The 14,403-nt window shown below is 38.1% G+C and overlaps 1 protein-coding gene across 1 annotated transcript in view; it reads right to left on the bottom strand.

The window, feature by feature from the left end:
* Positions 1-1,900: 1,900 nt before the first annotated feature.
* RAP1B (RAP1B, member of RAS oncogene family) overlaps positions 1,901-14,403 on the bottom strand; it is a 53,812-nt gene continuing 41,309 nt past the window's right edge. Inside the window, exons 6-8 of the mRNA XM_072655325.1 lie at positions 4,974-5,117; positions 4,219-4,334; positions 1,901-3,222 (exon numbers count right to left, since the gene is read on the bottom strand). Of these exons, the coding sequence (XP_072511426.1) occupies positions 4,248-4,334; positions 4,974-5,117 (231 nt within the window). The 3' untranslated portion in view covers positions 1,901-3,222; positions 4,219-4,247. The remainder of the gene's footprint in view (positions 3,223-4,218; positions 4,335-4,973; positions 5,118-14,403) is intronic.

Here is a 14,403-nt window from a genome sequence, read left to right as displayed (position 1 = left end):
TATATTTTTAATGTTTAAAAAGGAGATGAGACAGAACAAGGATAATCAGAAGTTAAATTCAACTAAAAACAATTAAAGTAAAATTTGAGCATAAAAAAATTCTATAGCATTTAAAGTCCCTTAAGTAAAGACTTATAATTCAAGGTTCTCTTAAAAGAGTTCATATTAGGTAAAGTAGCTATTGTGTTATAACAACAAAAAGCAAAGCTGTGACAAATTCTACTATTACATACAATTAAAAAAAAAAAAACTTTTGGGTAAAGTACTTTCTCCTAAAAACTGAAGCTACTCCAAGTGTTCTCGGGGATCTGAACATGAATTGAAATATTTTTCCTAGCTAGTAGACAAATATTTTATCCATTACCAGGAGATGCCATCTCAAATAATTATCTGTATTCTTAAGCTTCAGTTGCTAAGTGGTATGGGACAGAACAGTGCTTTTTGCCAACCCACAGATCTACTACTATTAGCACTGAAAAAGTTTCAAGAGCATGTAGGTTTCTCCACTTCCTTAAACAATTTGATGAAATGCTTCCTGTAACAGTGACAGTTATACCTCTGGGTAATTCTAAAATGTAGACCTATAAAAACTGATTCACAGATGATTTTAACTACAATGCAAGTTTATCTTCATGAACATTAAATCTTTTCCATGAGACAAATTCTTTTTAGCTATCACTTCTACAAAAAACCCCCAAAATACTTCACTTTAGTTTATTTTCTCTAACAAAATTGTAGAATTATCATCTAAAATCAGTTCAATTATGAATAATAATAATAAAAAAATCAAACTTGTGCTTTCTTAACTTCTCAGTATTGGAACTTTTTTCTCATATGGTTAAAGGCACCCCACCCCCCTAAAATATCACAGTAAATTATTCCTGTCACGGCAGTAGGCTTAGGTTAGAAAAAAGTGGACAGGGATGTCACATGCTGTAGACACCCTCTAACCAACCTTATTTTAACAGATGAGGAAACTGAAGAGTTTATATGACTTGAGTTCATCTGGAATACATGTATTAAGAAACAGACATCTGTTATTCTCCCAGTGAGCATTGATTTTTCCTTTTAAATTTCATCTTTTCAAATTGTCCCAGGTGACTGAAGATGATCCTGCTTTTAAATTACAGCAAATCAAACCACTTATTTCTTAAACTAGGTGAAGCCTTCCTTTTGGCTATTGGATGTTTATATGGTGCTCAGAAGACAGAAATCCTGAGTCTGAATTTCAACTTTCTCCTCACTACTACCACCTGAGCGACTCTGGCAAAGTAAGGAACTTCTCTGGACTCCAGTATGGTTGGAGGGAATGATTACTAAATCTCTTCTAACTCTTACCTTAGGATCAATGATATCCCCAAACTGAAGCTATGAATACATCTTATGATGGTCTATTACAACAGTAAAGATCTTAAGGCTACACTTAAATCAGACCTCTCCTATGAGGAGTTGAATTTCTTACATAGTTGATTACTATGAAGACTCAACTTGCAGAGCTTTTCACAAATGCGCAATAAATTACAGTGCATCTTTAAGATAAAGAAAACCTTGTTTCCATCTTAAAAGAAAGCAGTACGTAAGTCCACTTCATTCAAAGACCTTTATAACCATAATATGCTAAGTATAACTTCATCCTATATAAAAACAATATACTAATGTGTCAAAGTTACGTTACTGCCTACCCACATCATCCAACGTAACTGCCCAACATTACCAAAAACCGTTCATGTAAGTGATGTTGCTTTAGTTAAAAAATGCTTTCCCAGGGAAATTTAAAGGTGGCTATGTGGATACTCAAATATTATTAAGCAAAACATGACATCTTCCATTCTTGCCATTACTGACAACTTGGCTTGCCCAAATGTTAAATTATGAAACCACACTGTGCAGAATGCACCTATTACATTTAAAAAAGTTAAACCCATATTTATTTACTAGCACTGTTAAAACATTACACAAAACATTCAAGTGGCAGATAATTATAATGCAAGCCCTTGCATGGCAATCCAAATTTATTGAACTACTGATGCTAAGTTATACAAAATTGCACCACTTTAATTAAGGCTTTTAGTTTACATTTGGCCACCTCAAAGTAGTTGTAACATTAGGTTGGTCAATTTAAATACTGTGGCTCCCTGTTGGATATACACACAATCTTTACACCCAAACGTTAAATGCATACAAAGCAACAAGGCATTGTTAAATAAATCAGCAAAAAGTTAGTTACTGCAACTTAGGCCCTGTGACCAATTACACATGATTAAAATTACTTCCCACATTCACATCCACAGTACTCTTCCACCATTTAACATCTCAACCAAAACGTTACACATGTGAAACAATCACTAACAGGCAAAAGTACTAAACCTGCATATTTGGTATTGCAAATACACTTATGCATGAGCAAGCAAGGGATTCACAGTGAGAATCTACAGCTGCAGAAGCCTGGAAATGATTTACAAAATTGTTAAATCATTAAAAAATTATCTGAAAATATACACTTCTTGTTGTAGACCCCCACTGTACACACAACTATAAACATTGTTCCCTATGTAAACAAAAAGGAAACATACAATAAAAGATTGAAAAGTCTGGACATTTCCTTCCCAACAGATATTAAAGGCAACGTCTTTTATCTAAGACATGATACTGAGAGGACTATCTTATTTTTAAAGACAAGATCACTGTCTCCACAGGTTTTTCAAAAAATTAAAAAAACTATAGCTGTGTTAATCAAAGCGCTTTTGTACAATGATGATGACCTTGTATTTCTTTAAAAAAAATTACAATAAGCTACAAATATCAAAGAAGCAAAGTTATCTGGAGTAGTCTATATAGGAGCTCTTTGGACTTTCTTTTATTATGCTAAAATAGTGGTGCTTTTAGGATTTACATTATTGTACTCTCCAATAGAAAGCATGGGGCATGTTAAAGTATACAGTACACCATTTTCATACACGTACAACATTGGTGGATGAACAATGTCTCTTAGCAAATAATACTGGATGTAGCCTCTGGTTTTACCAGTTGCATACTCAGACTATTGTAAGTAAAAATCTCTTGTGACACTGCAAAGTGATTAGAATGTGCAAACTGATATATAGTAGCTTTCATCCACTTCTTACAGGGTACCACCACAGGAAAGTCCGCTTAAGATGTTGGTAGGTTTAATAAAGTTGGAATGCTGCTGGCACTGTTGAATTGGGCAACAGTTCTTCAGACCTGAAAGAGCAAAGAAATGACCTGAAAACACTTGGAGAAAAGCTAACAGTTCCAAGGATCACATTAAAACAGTGACAAAAAAGGTTTCAGCAACCTGACTGTAAGAATCCTATTCTATCCTTTTTAATATTTTAGTATTTATGATATCTATTTGTAGAGTTAACATGCAAATAGGAGTTTTTTCATTGCCTTACTGTCTAATCTACCCTCACTGTGCTTTGGCACCATAAGATGTCAGTGTGGTAAAGAAATAAACCTGGTTTTTAGAAGACCTGGTTAAGGTACTACCTCTATGACTTGAGCAAGCCAAACTCTGAGACTTAGTTTTTCCATTTCAGTTCTATATCCTGTTATCACAGGAAACAGTTTTCATTATTTCATACCTCAGAAGGCTGGGGTCTATATTTCTCAACATCTAAACATGATCTTAAGAAATTTGTTTAGGTCAAATGCAAGTTGTGGCATAGGACACAGCAAATAAACTTAAATGTACTATCAAAGAATGTGAAATTATGTATGACAATACCAAAAGGCTATTCTCCCTAAAAAGTACAATTAGCTATAGAATATTTAACACCGCCCCCAAAACTATCATCATTACTGAAACACATGCAACTAGGAGACCATTAATAGCAGTCTTACAAATTCAAATACATCAGTAATATAAATGAAATTGATGATGACCCAGAATCATAAATGTATTACACAAGGTATTTTCTGTGTAAGAAATAAAAGTATAGAATAAATTCTAAAAAGATTTCCAGTAAATGTTTTGGTGCCTGAATGGCTAAACTTCAGTTATCTGGGAGGTCAATTTATGCACAACACCTCATCCTTGCCACTTGCCAGATATGACCTTTCGTTTTGCTCTACTAGTGAAATACCACACTACCTTAATGATCATTATTTTTGAGGTAAAAAAATCTAGTTAGGTTCTCGATTAATAGTATTTTATAGACTAAAGGTGAAAGATGAAAGAAGTATCACTGGGCATACCTGGCTCAGAGCTACAATGCATCTGTATATTAAAGCAACTGACATGATGACTTTTTACGTGCCTTCCCAGGCACTGGAGTTTTTCTGTTAATTTGCCGGACTAGGTCATAAAAGATCTGCAAAAACAAATGTGTGATTCAGCAGACAAATAAAGAAAATAATGCACGATTTGTTCATTATAATATAACTGACTCAAGAAAGCAAACGCTCATTTATTTTCAACAATGTCAATGTAAAACTAAATATTATAGCAGCCAAGTTTCTCTGATTGCAGTAAGACATCCGGAAGAGATCACCCAATTCAACTAAGATGCTGTCTAGGATCATAAATTCAGCACTCCAGAGGAATATTTATGGCCTCCTTTAAAAGAGATCTAAGGAAAGAATTCCTTCCCTTGGTGCTTCACTGTGGTATGAAGACTGTCTGTTCTCACAGGCTATGACATGGAAACTCAATCTCTATTAGACCTGACTCAGGAAAGTCTGTTGGTCCTGGAAGATAGGTTGCTAGAAAACAAACCCAGCTAAGTTCAGAGAGGATCACCACCAAGGTGCCCTCATGAAGATGATATTTTTTGGGGTCACTGCCTCTTATGCTAAGTTGGAGTATGAATTAGCAAAGAAGGCATCCACACCAACAACATCATTGATGCTTGAAGTACTAGGTATAAGGAAAAATACTAAAAAGCTCTGCTAAAAACTTCCCTGGTATTTATCTTATATTAAAATCTTCAAAACACAGGCATCAGTCTTACCTCATTAACGTTTATCTTTGATTTAGCAGAAGATTCTAAGAATGCACAGTTGTTCCATTGTCTTGCTAGGTTCTGTCCTTGTTCTTTTCCTACAACTCTTTCATCTTCCAAGTCACACTTATTACCAACAAGAATCATTGGCACCTGAAAAGCCATTTTTGAGAGGTTTGTCAAATGGACCCCAACAAATATCAAAGGAATGAAGATTTCAACGTTTTAATTTTCTAAGCTTTTAAACATAACTTTAGATCAAGGAGGCCTCTAAATGGACCACTCCTCTTGGAAACATTTTCATTACAGGTATAAGATTGTAGCATTTGAAGTTAGAAAGTACCTAGAGATCATTTTCTCCAACCCCCTTCACTTTATAGATGAGGAAATTAACACCAAAGGTGACATCCTTGACATCACAGAAATAGTAAGTAGCACAGCTGGAAATCAACCCAGGTCTCACAACCAAATTCAGAACAGTTTCTATCATATTGTATCATTTGGCATACTTCAAAAGTTGATTTGTTTTTTACCTAGTAAGCCTCAAGTGCTATGACTATTCCCTTTTCTGTTGCAAAAGACAGAAAGGGCTCCTGCCCATGGCTGGGCACCTTTGTTGCAATGTCCTATTCATAAGATCAAAGTTAGTGGCTTCAAAACAAAACAAAACCAAACCCAAATGATTTTCCTGCTATGCTGCTCCATGGCTTTCTAGGACAGTTAAAAGGAATACAATCAATCTCAAGATTAGTGTGGCAATCCCTCTTCTCTAAGCAGCTGTGCTGCCATATTGTGGCAATTAGCCTTTTCCCTCTCAGATATGAATAAATTTGACTAGAACAGACTCTGTATCTGCAACAGGACTATACTTCAGGAAGACTCATAGTAATTTGTTCATTTTTGAGATGGCAGGGAAGAATTAGACTTACTGCACATTACTAAACTCGTATGTGCTTAAGTATATAGTTATAATCTAGTCAGTAAATTCAGGGGATCATGTAATGTTTACTAAAATGATACAAAAAAATTACTAATTTCAACTCCCACCCCAGAAGTGCCTGCCAGCTGTTCAGGAGTGGAGGAAGGAGGAATCTGTAAAGAACAGGAGAATCTTAAAAACTAATTCTAGGGTCAGATGCCTATCTGCAATTGGCCTGCCAATGAGGGTTACCCTTCTGATTAAAGAATGCCTCCTCCCCTGCTCCGAATCATTAAACATTTATTAAGTAGAAGAGCATATGCTCTCACATTGCTAAAAATAAGAATTTGGGTTAACTGGCATCCTTTTTTTTTTTCATTTTTTGAAAATTTTATTTTTAGTTTTCTACATTAATTTCCACGAGATTTTGAGTTCCAAATTTTCTCCCCATCTCTCCCCTCCCCCACCCCAAGACAGTGTACATTGTTATTACCCCTTCCCCCAATCTGCCCTCCCTTTTATCACACCCCTCCCTTCCCTTATCCCCATCTTCTCTGTTTTCTTGTAGGGTAAGATAGATTTCTGTACCCCATTACCTGTATTTATTTCCCAGATGAATGCAAAAACAGTTCTAAACATTCATTCCTAAAACTTAAGAGTTCCAACTTCTCTCCCTTCTTCCCTCCCCACTTATCCCCACCGAGAAGGTAAGTCATTCAATACAGGCTATACATGTGTAGTTACACAAGACTTTCATAATAGTCATATTGTGGTGGACTATATTTCCTTCCATCCTATTCTGCCCCCTATTTACTCTGTTCTCTCTTTAGACCTTGTGCCTCTCCAAAGTATTCACTTCTAATTACCCCCTCCTCCCATTTGCCCTCCTTTCTATCATCCCACCCACCTCACTTGTCCCCTTCTCCCCTACTTTCCTGTAGTGTAAGACAGATTTTCATACCAAATTGAGTGTATTTCCTCCTTGAGCCAAATGTGATGAAAAGCTTCACTTTTTTCCTCTAACCTCCCCTCATTTCCCCTCCATTGAAAAAGCTTTTTCTTGCCTCTTTTATGAGATAATTTGCTCCATTCCATTTCTCCCTTTCTCCTCCTGATATATTCCTCTTCAACTCACCCTGTGTCCTGTCTATATGTATATAATCTATAATGTATATAATATATGTATAATACTACCCCAATACTGAGAAAGTCTCAAGAGTTACAAATATTATCTTTCCATGTAGGAATGTAAACAGTTCAACTTTAGTAAGTCCCTTATGATTTCTCTTCACCTTTTCATGCTTCTCTTGATTTGTGTGTTTGTAAGTCAAATTTTCTATTCAGCTCTGGTCTTTTCAACCAGAATGTGTTAAAGTCCTCTATTTCACTGAAAGACCATTTTTTCCCCTGAAGTATTACACTCAGTTTTTGTAGTTAAGTGATTCTTGGTTTTAATCCTAGTTCCTTTGACTTCTGGATTATCATATTCCAGGCCTTTGATCCCTTAATATAGAAGTTACTAGATCTTGTGTTATCCTGATTGTATTTCCACAATTCTTGAACTGTTTCTTTCTGGATGCTTGCAATATTTTCTCCTTAACCTGGGAACTCTGGCATTTGGCTAGAATATTCCTAGTAGTTTCTCTTTTTGGATCTCTTTCAGGCGGTGTTCTGTGGACTCCTTGAATATTTATTTTGCCCTCTGGTTCTAGAATCTCAGGGCAGTTTTCCTTGATAATTTCATGAAAGATGCTGTCTAGGCTTTTTTTGATCATGGCTTTCAGGTAGTCCCATAATTTTTAAATTGTCTCTCCTGGATCTATTTTCCAGGTCAGTTGTTTTTCCAGTGAGATACTTCACACTGTCTTCTATTTTTTCATTCTTTTGGTTTTGTTTTGTAATTTCTCAGTTTCTTATAAAGTCATTAGCTTCCACCTGCTCCATTCTCATTTTTAAAGAACTATTTTCTTCAGTGAGCTTTTGAACCTCCTTTTCCATTTGGTTAATTCTGTTTTTTAAAGCATTCTTCTCCTCATTGGCTTTTTGGACTTCTTTTGCCAACTGGGTAAGTCTATTTTTAAAGATGTTATTTTTTTTCAGCATTTTTTTGGGTCCCCTGTAGCAAGCTGTTGACTTACTTTTCATGATTTTCTTGCATTGCTCTCACTTCTCTTCCCCATTTTCCCTCCACCTCTCTTACTTGATTTTCAAAACCCTTTTTGAGCTCTTCCATGGCTTGAGACCATTCCATATTTATTTTGGAGGTTTTGGATGCAGAAGCCTTGACTTTTATGTCTTCTTCTGATGATATGCATTATTCTTCCTCATCCAAAAGAATGGAAGAAAGTACCTGTTCACCAAGAAAGTAACCTTCTGTAGTCTATTCCCCACCCCCTCTTTTTTTTTTTTTTTTTTGCATTTTCCTAGCCAGTTACTTGACTTTTGAGTCCTTTGTCAAGAGGAGGATATATTCTGGCCACCTGTAAGTTCTCAGTTCCTCCAAGGGGGCACAATCAAAGGAGTTTACTCCTCTCCTGGCCTGAACTCTAGTCTGGGAGCAACCACAGGCTTTTCTGCCCAGGATCTGTGAGTAGAATTCCCTCTCCAGAGCCTCCACTAGCTCCACCATGCCAGCCAGCACTCCTCCTCACCCCAGGGCCGCCACTTAGGGCTGAGATCCAGATCAGTTGCAAGATTCCCCAGGGTCTTTAGGCTGAGAGCTCCTAAAATGGACACTGTGCCACAGCAAAGACTGCTACCTTGGGGCCAGACTGTGTTCCCTTCTCACCCAGATGAAAGCGTTTTCTCACTGACCTTTGCAGCTGCCTTTGGCATGTGAGTTGAGTAATCTGGGAACCGCAGCTGCTGCCCAGGACTGTGAGCCCTGAGACCTGCTCCAGTACTGTCCCAGGCACACCACGCAGCCAAGGCTGGGCTGCTTTCCGCTCTGAGACCAGTGTGATAGACCTTTCCTGTTTGCCTCCCAGGCTGTCTTGGGCTGGAAATCTCTTTCACTGTCATTTTGTGGCTTCTGCTCCTCTAAAATTTACTTAAGGTCATTTTTTTACAGGTATTTTATGGGCTACTATGAGCTAAAGTAGGTGCATCTTTCTACTCCGCCATCTTGGCTCTGCCCCCTGGCATCCTCTTTCAAGGAGTATACTTTCTAATACAGGAAGACAACACATATAGGCAGTTTCTAGCTGTCAGATGGACAAGCCCCACTGTTCTAAGGGTGTGGAGGTAAAGTATCAATCTATTAACAGTACTGGTTTCTGATACCAAACTATTTGACAGTGCTGAGGGCTTTGGGGGAAAGAACCTTTTCTGCCAGGTCTTTAGTAGCTGTGACACCCCCCATCCCCTTTTCAATGATGGCTATAAGGGCCGAGTCAAAGAAAAGTTGCTGGTCTGGTCAGCATGGTTACTTCTGGGGCTTGGGTTCAGTGGCTATCTCAACCAGGCTCTGAGCGGGAGGGGGAGCCCCTCTGGTAAAAACTTCCTTTGATGGTGAGGGGCACTCTTTCTAGGGTTCTTGGGCTTACGTGCACCTCAGTGGCAGTTGGTCAGTGGTTAGTAATGGCCTAGGTGGTGCAACCTTTCCCCACAAAGGTTACAAAGGCTGAACTAGAAGGTTTTCAAAAATATTTAAAAATTTTCCTTTGACTGGCTCTGTGCCTTGAAAAGGAGGAAATCCCTGTTCCTCCTAACACTGTTCTGTGCCCAGAGAAGGGAGGAAACTACTTCTTCCTAAACTGTATGGCCTTCCTGTTTCTGCAACTCAAGTTCAACTACTTCATGGATTAAATAGGCTTTTGTGGACTAGCCTGGAAATCTAATCATAATTTACAACATCCTTTCTTTGAAGAAATACATATAGAATCTTGACCAAAACCTTAAAATTTTCTTTTGCAACACAATCCCTGTAACTGGGGACTGTCTATTTATTCACAACCATGTTCTTTTCCTACCTCCCTGTCCCCAGCAATCTGCTCTTATACAGCTTAGCTAGGATAAAATTCAGGCATTATTCTGGACTAGAGAAACAAAGATATTTTGAAAGGAAATAACTTCTGAATGTAGTCAAAGAAAATAAAAGATTAAAATCTAGCTCAATAGCAGAAAAGGACTGGCTAAAGTTAAAAAAACAAAAAACCCAACCAAAACCTCAAAAAGGAGTTTGAGATGGAAGTCTGCATTAAACTCTAATTCAAAAATCTTAAGTCTAGCAGTCTTTTATAGAGTAAAAGTCATAGATTATTTTCAAAGGGTTATCCAGTTTCCAGCAAGCTGGATAAATCAGATAAAAATTAGGTAGGGCTTAGATATGAAAGGGGTGGGGGGATTGTTCAATAGTCTCCCATAAAAAATGAAAATATATCAAACCAGTATGCTTAGGACACCTGGTAGTGAAAAAGCAATATTTCATATTCCATTTATAATTCAAGGTTAATTAATTCTCTCAAGTTCCTTTACTGTTTGCCCAATGAACAATTCTTTCCACCACTCCCAACTTGCTATTATAATGTTCCCCCAGTAGAGGCTGGTCTCACACTAGGTACAAGGTTACTCTACTAGTTTTTACTGACCTAATCAGATAAGCTTTACTTCTACTTCTCCCGAGTCCTGTGCCAACTCGGTTCTTCTCTAATAGTTCCTTCTTCTGTGCCTTTAGAGAAACTCCTATGTTCTTAGACTCCTTTATGTGCTGAACGTTTCAAAATATTCCTGCCTTCCTGCTTTAACTTTTCTCCAAAGATATCATATTCCTTAATAGTTTTCTCATTACTGGAAGGTATGCTTTCTCGTAGGCTAGTAGAAGCTAGCTAATTTGTACTCCATAGCTGCTAGAGTTAACACTCCTCTACTATGAATCCTCAACAATCCATCATCTTTCAAAGTCCATGTAATTAGGGATTCACACTCTCTCCCAACCATCCGTGCAGTATTCTTCTATAAATGCTGCTAGTCTCCAGATCATTGTCTGTTACTTTGGCACCTAGACCACAATCTCTCCCCTCACTACCTCTAAACCCTGAAATTATACCTATACTTTCAGTGTTCATGTGCTGGTGATCTAATACTCAACCAGAGGTGAGGAACCTGTGGCCTCAAAGAGGGATTCCCCACCCCTGATCAATCTGACAAGTGCTCCAACTTCCTTAACTCCAATGACCTACATATAACACAGTTACACCTGATAGCTCAACCTCATTAAACTGTACAGCCTTGCTAAACTACAATTCCTGACCACAACCTTCCTAACTTTCCGCATGGCTTACAACAAACCTGATTTATGCCCCAACCTTGACTTTCAGACTTGCTCTCTCTTTGTATTTCTAAAGTCCATTTTTTCTGCTACTCTGGCTCCATAGCTGGTCTTGCCCCCTTCTGCCTTAGATCTTTCATTATTTCCAATCTGATAATCCCCAAATCTGGGTAACCGCTAAAATTTAATTCTTTCACTCCTATCCTGTATCAACCCACTACAAATTTTTAGTGCATATATACTTAAAACAGAGTCCTCACTGCTCTGCAGTATTCAAATACTGAGCTGGAAGGGCCCTCAGTGCCCATCTTTCCAACTGAGACTCAAACAAGAGTTCTCTATACAATACACCTAACAAAATTGTAATGAGGAGAAATACATTACTTTCTGAGGTAGAGCATTCAATTTTAGATGACTCTAATTGTTAAGGATTTTTTTAAAATGTTAAACAACTTCTATTCACTACCCCTAGCTTTTCTCCTCGGGGAAAAATGAAACTAGCTGAATCCATCTTTCATGTGATAGCCCTTCAAACATGACAGCTGTAATGTTTTACTTCAAGTATTTTCCCAGCTATTCCTCCAAGAAGTCATTCCTTTTAGCCTATTTATTAACCCCCACAACCCATTATTTTTGATTTACTCCTCCTTTATTGAAGACTGAATAGGCTTCTTCATTTCTCCCTAGTTCTCAGCCATACAGCCTACTTCTCTAATTGACAAACTGTTATTCCACTAAAATTTTCACTCCCATTCACGCCTCCTGTGGCTCTCCCTCTTTCCATTCTCTCAGTCTTTTCCAGTCCAGTCAGGGGGCTGTTACCATTTCTCCCTTCACTCACCTCACCCAAAGTCATCCATTTCCTTGCCAAGGCAAACCTCTCTACATGCAGAAGAGGTGATCCTATTCATTTTGTCCCCTCCAGCAGATCACCTTCTCTCTTATCCCCATTCTTTCACTTACCTTCAATCCCTGACTACAGGTTGCTTTCTAACTGCCTACAAACAGCCCATGGTCTTCCCCCCATCCTCAAAAAACCCTTAACTTGATCAGTCCATCTGGGCTATTGTCCCACATCTTTCCTCTCCTTTTCATGGCTAAACTGTATGAAGTGGCTGTCTACACTCAGTGACTATTTCTCCTCATTCTCTTAACTCTCTACAGTATGACTTCTGACATCATTCAACTGCAAATTCTCTCCAAATACAACAATAATCTGACAAATCGAATGGTCTAATGGTCTTTTCACCATCTTGAACTCTCTGCAGTCTTTGATACTGTTGCTCACTTTCTTCTTTTGGATACTCTTTACCTTTCTAAGTTTTTGAGACCTAAATATTCATTCTTTCTTATCTGTTTATTGACAACATCCCCTACCTGCCATATTTAGAGAATATGATCCCATTCAGTAGAAACTCAATTTCTCCCAAGTTCTCAGCTACACACCCTATCTCCTTGATCAATTTATGATCCCATGCTGTTCTCTCTCTCTAGCTCTTCTGCTGGTCTGAACACTTCTCAATCAACTTAGCTGGATCTGCATCCATTAAAAGACCATTAACTTAAGATGTCTCATCAGCTTCCATGGATTAATTATCATCTCTATTCAGATTACTTTCAGGTGTTTGTCCAGTGCTAACCTCTCAACTTCCATTCCTATGTTTCCAATTGTCTAATGATACATCTCAACCTGATATTTCATAGTCATCTCTTAAATTCAATAAACCCCAAAATGAACCCAGTATCTTTGCCCTTCAAACCCTTTCCTCTAACTTCCCTATTACTATCCAAAGCAACATAAATCTCCAAGTTACCCAGGCTTACAACCCACGTGTCATTCTAGACACTCCATTCTCACCTTCCATATCCAATTGCGTACCAAGTCCTGTTGTTTCCACATTCTTACCTTGGAAACATCTCCTGTATACTTGCTTCTCTGACACTTGAAGCACCATGATTCAGGCCTCCATCTCATGACTGGGCTACTGCAATAGACTGCTGGGTGGTCTCCCTACCTCAAATCTCTTGCCATTGCAGTACACCCAACCACTCAATTGTCTATTTACTGCTTTCAAGTCTGTGTTCTTTAAAAAAATTGCTCTCACTGCTCTTTCTTCAACTCCTTGCAATTTGGCTTTCTTTGCCCCTTCCACTCTTCTGCAATTGCTTTCTCAAAGGGTTGCTATGGACCTAATAATCTCAAAATCCTACCGTCCCCTACATCTCCACCTTTAGTTTCAAAGATACCACACCCCCCCTTTTTTTTTTATTATCCCTTCATCCTCCTCTTAGATCCCTTAACATGAATGTTCCAAAGTATAATACTTAATATCTTTATTTCCACAGCTTTAACTAATACCTTTAGCTAAATGACTCAAATATTTCTAGTTCTAATTGCCTGGCAAACTTGTACCTCCAAATTCCTATATGACTCCTCCACCTGGATTTCCCATTGAATTCTCATGGTCAATGTGTCAAAACTGTGTCTTCTCTATTACACCGGCTCATCCTGTAAGTTTCTTCACTTCCTGGAACCTCCTTACCCTAAAACATCTTAATACATCTATGGCCTGTTTATGCTGAATATATCCTCCATAAAATTTATCTTACTTCATTCTCCTCCTAACCTCCCTTTGACTTTCTAGACTTCAAAATTATTCCTTCTCTATTGCTGGCTAACCCTGAAACTTCCCTCAGTGCCTGGTGACTCTTTAACTATCATTTCTGTGGCCAGCTCACCCTGAAACATCCCAAAGGTCTTCCCTTTTCTCTCACTGCCGAGTTACTTCTGGACTCTCTTTGTCCAGAAGCAAGCCCAGGCTGGCTTGACTTCAAAAATATGCCCCAAGTGTGGAGTATTTCCCCAACACCACTTTTCTAGCTCCTGTTTGTATTGCCTTCCGCCATTATAATGTAAGCCTCCTTGAGAGCTGGGACTGTCTTCCTTTATGCTTATATTTGTATTTCTCGTGCCTTATTAAGCATATTAATGAACATATTGAGCATTTAATAAATACTTGTTTCCTTCCTTCCACAGAAACCTTTTCTCCTATAGATCCATTTCTCTTACGTCTGGCACCATCAGTATCCCCCCCCCTTATTCCCCTCTCCTATTAAGACACTGAATCCTTTCAACTGTACCTCAACATCTCATATCTATTATATCCACTGCTTTGATATCACCAATGGCTTTCCTTTTCACAGACTATTTCAACAGCCTCCTAACATAACCTTCCTGTTTCCCCCTACTC

The sequence above is a fragment of the Notamacropus eugenii genome, chromosome 3, assembly GCF_028372415.1.
Source record: "Notamacropus eugenii isolate mMacEug1 chromosome 3, mMacEug1.pri_v2, whole genome shotgun sequence".
Classification (NCBI taxonomy): Eukaryota; Metazoa; Chordata; class Mammalia; order Diprotodontia; family Macropodidae; genus Notamacropus; species Notamacropus eugenii.
The sequence above is the reverse complement of the archived record's forward strand: the minus strand, read 5'-3'. Positions and strand labels throughout refer to the sequence as shown.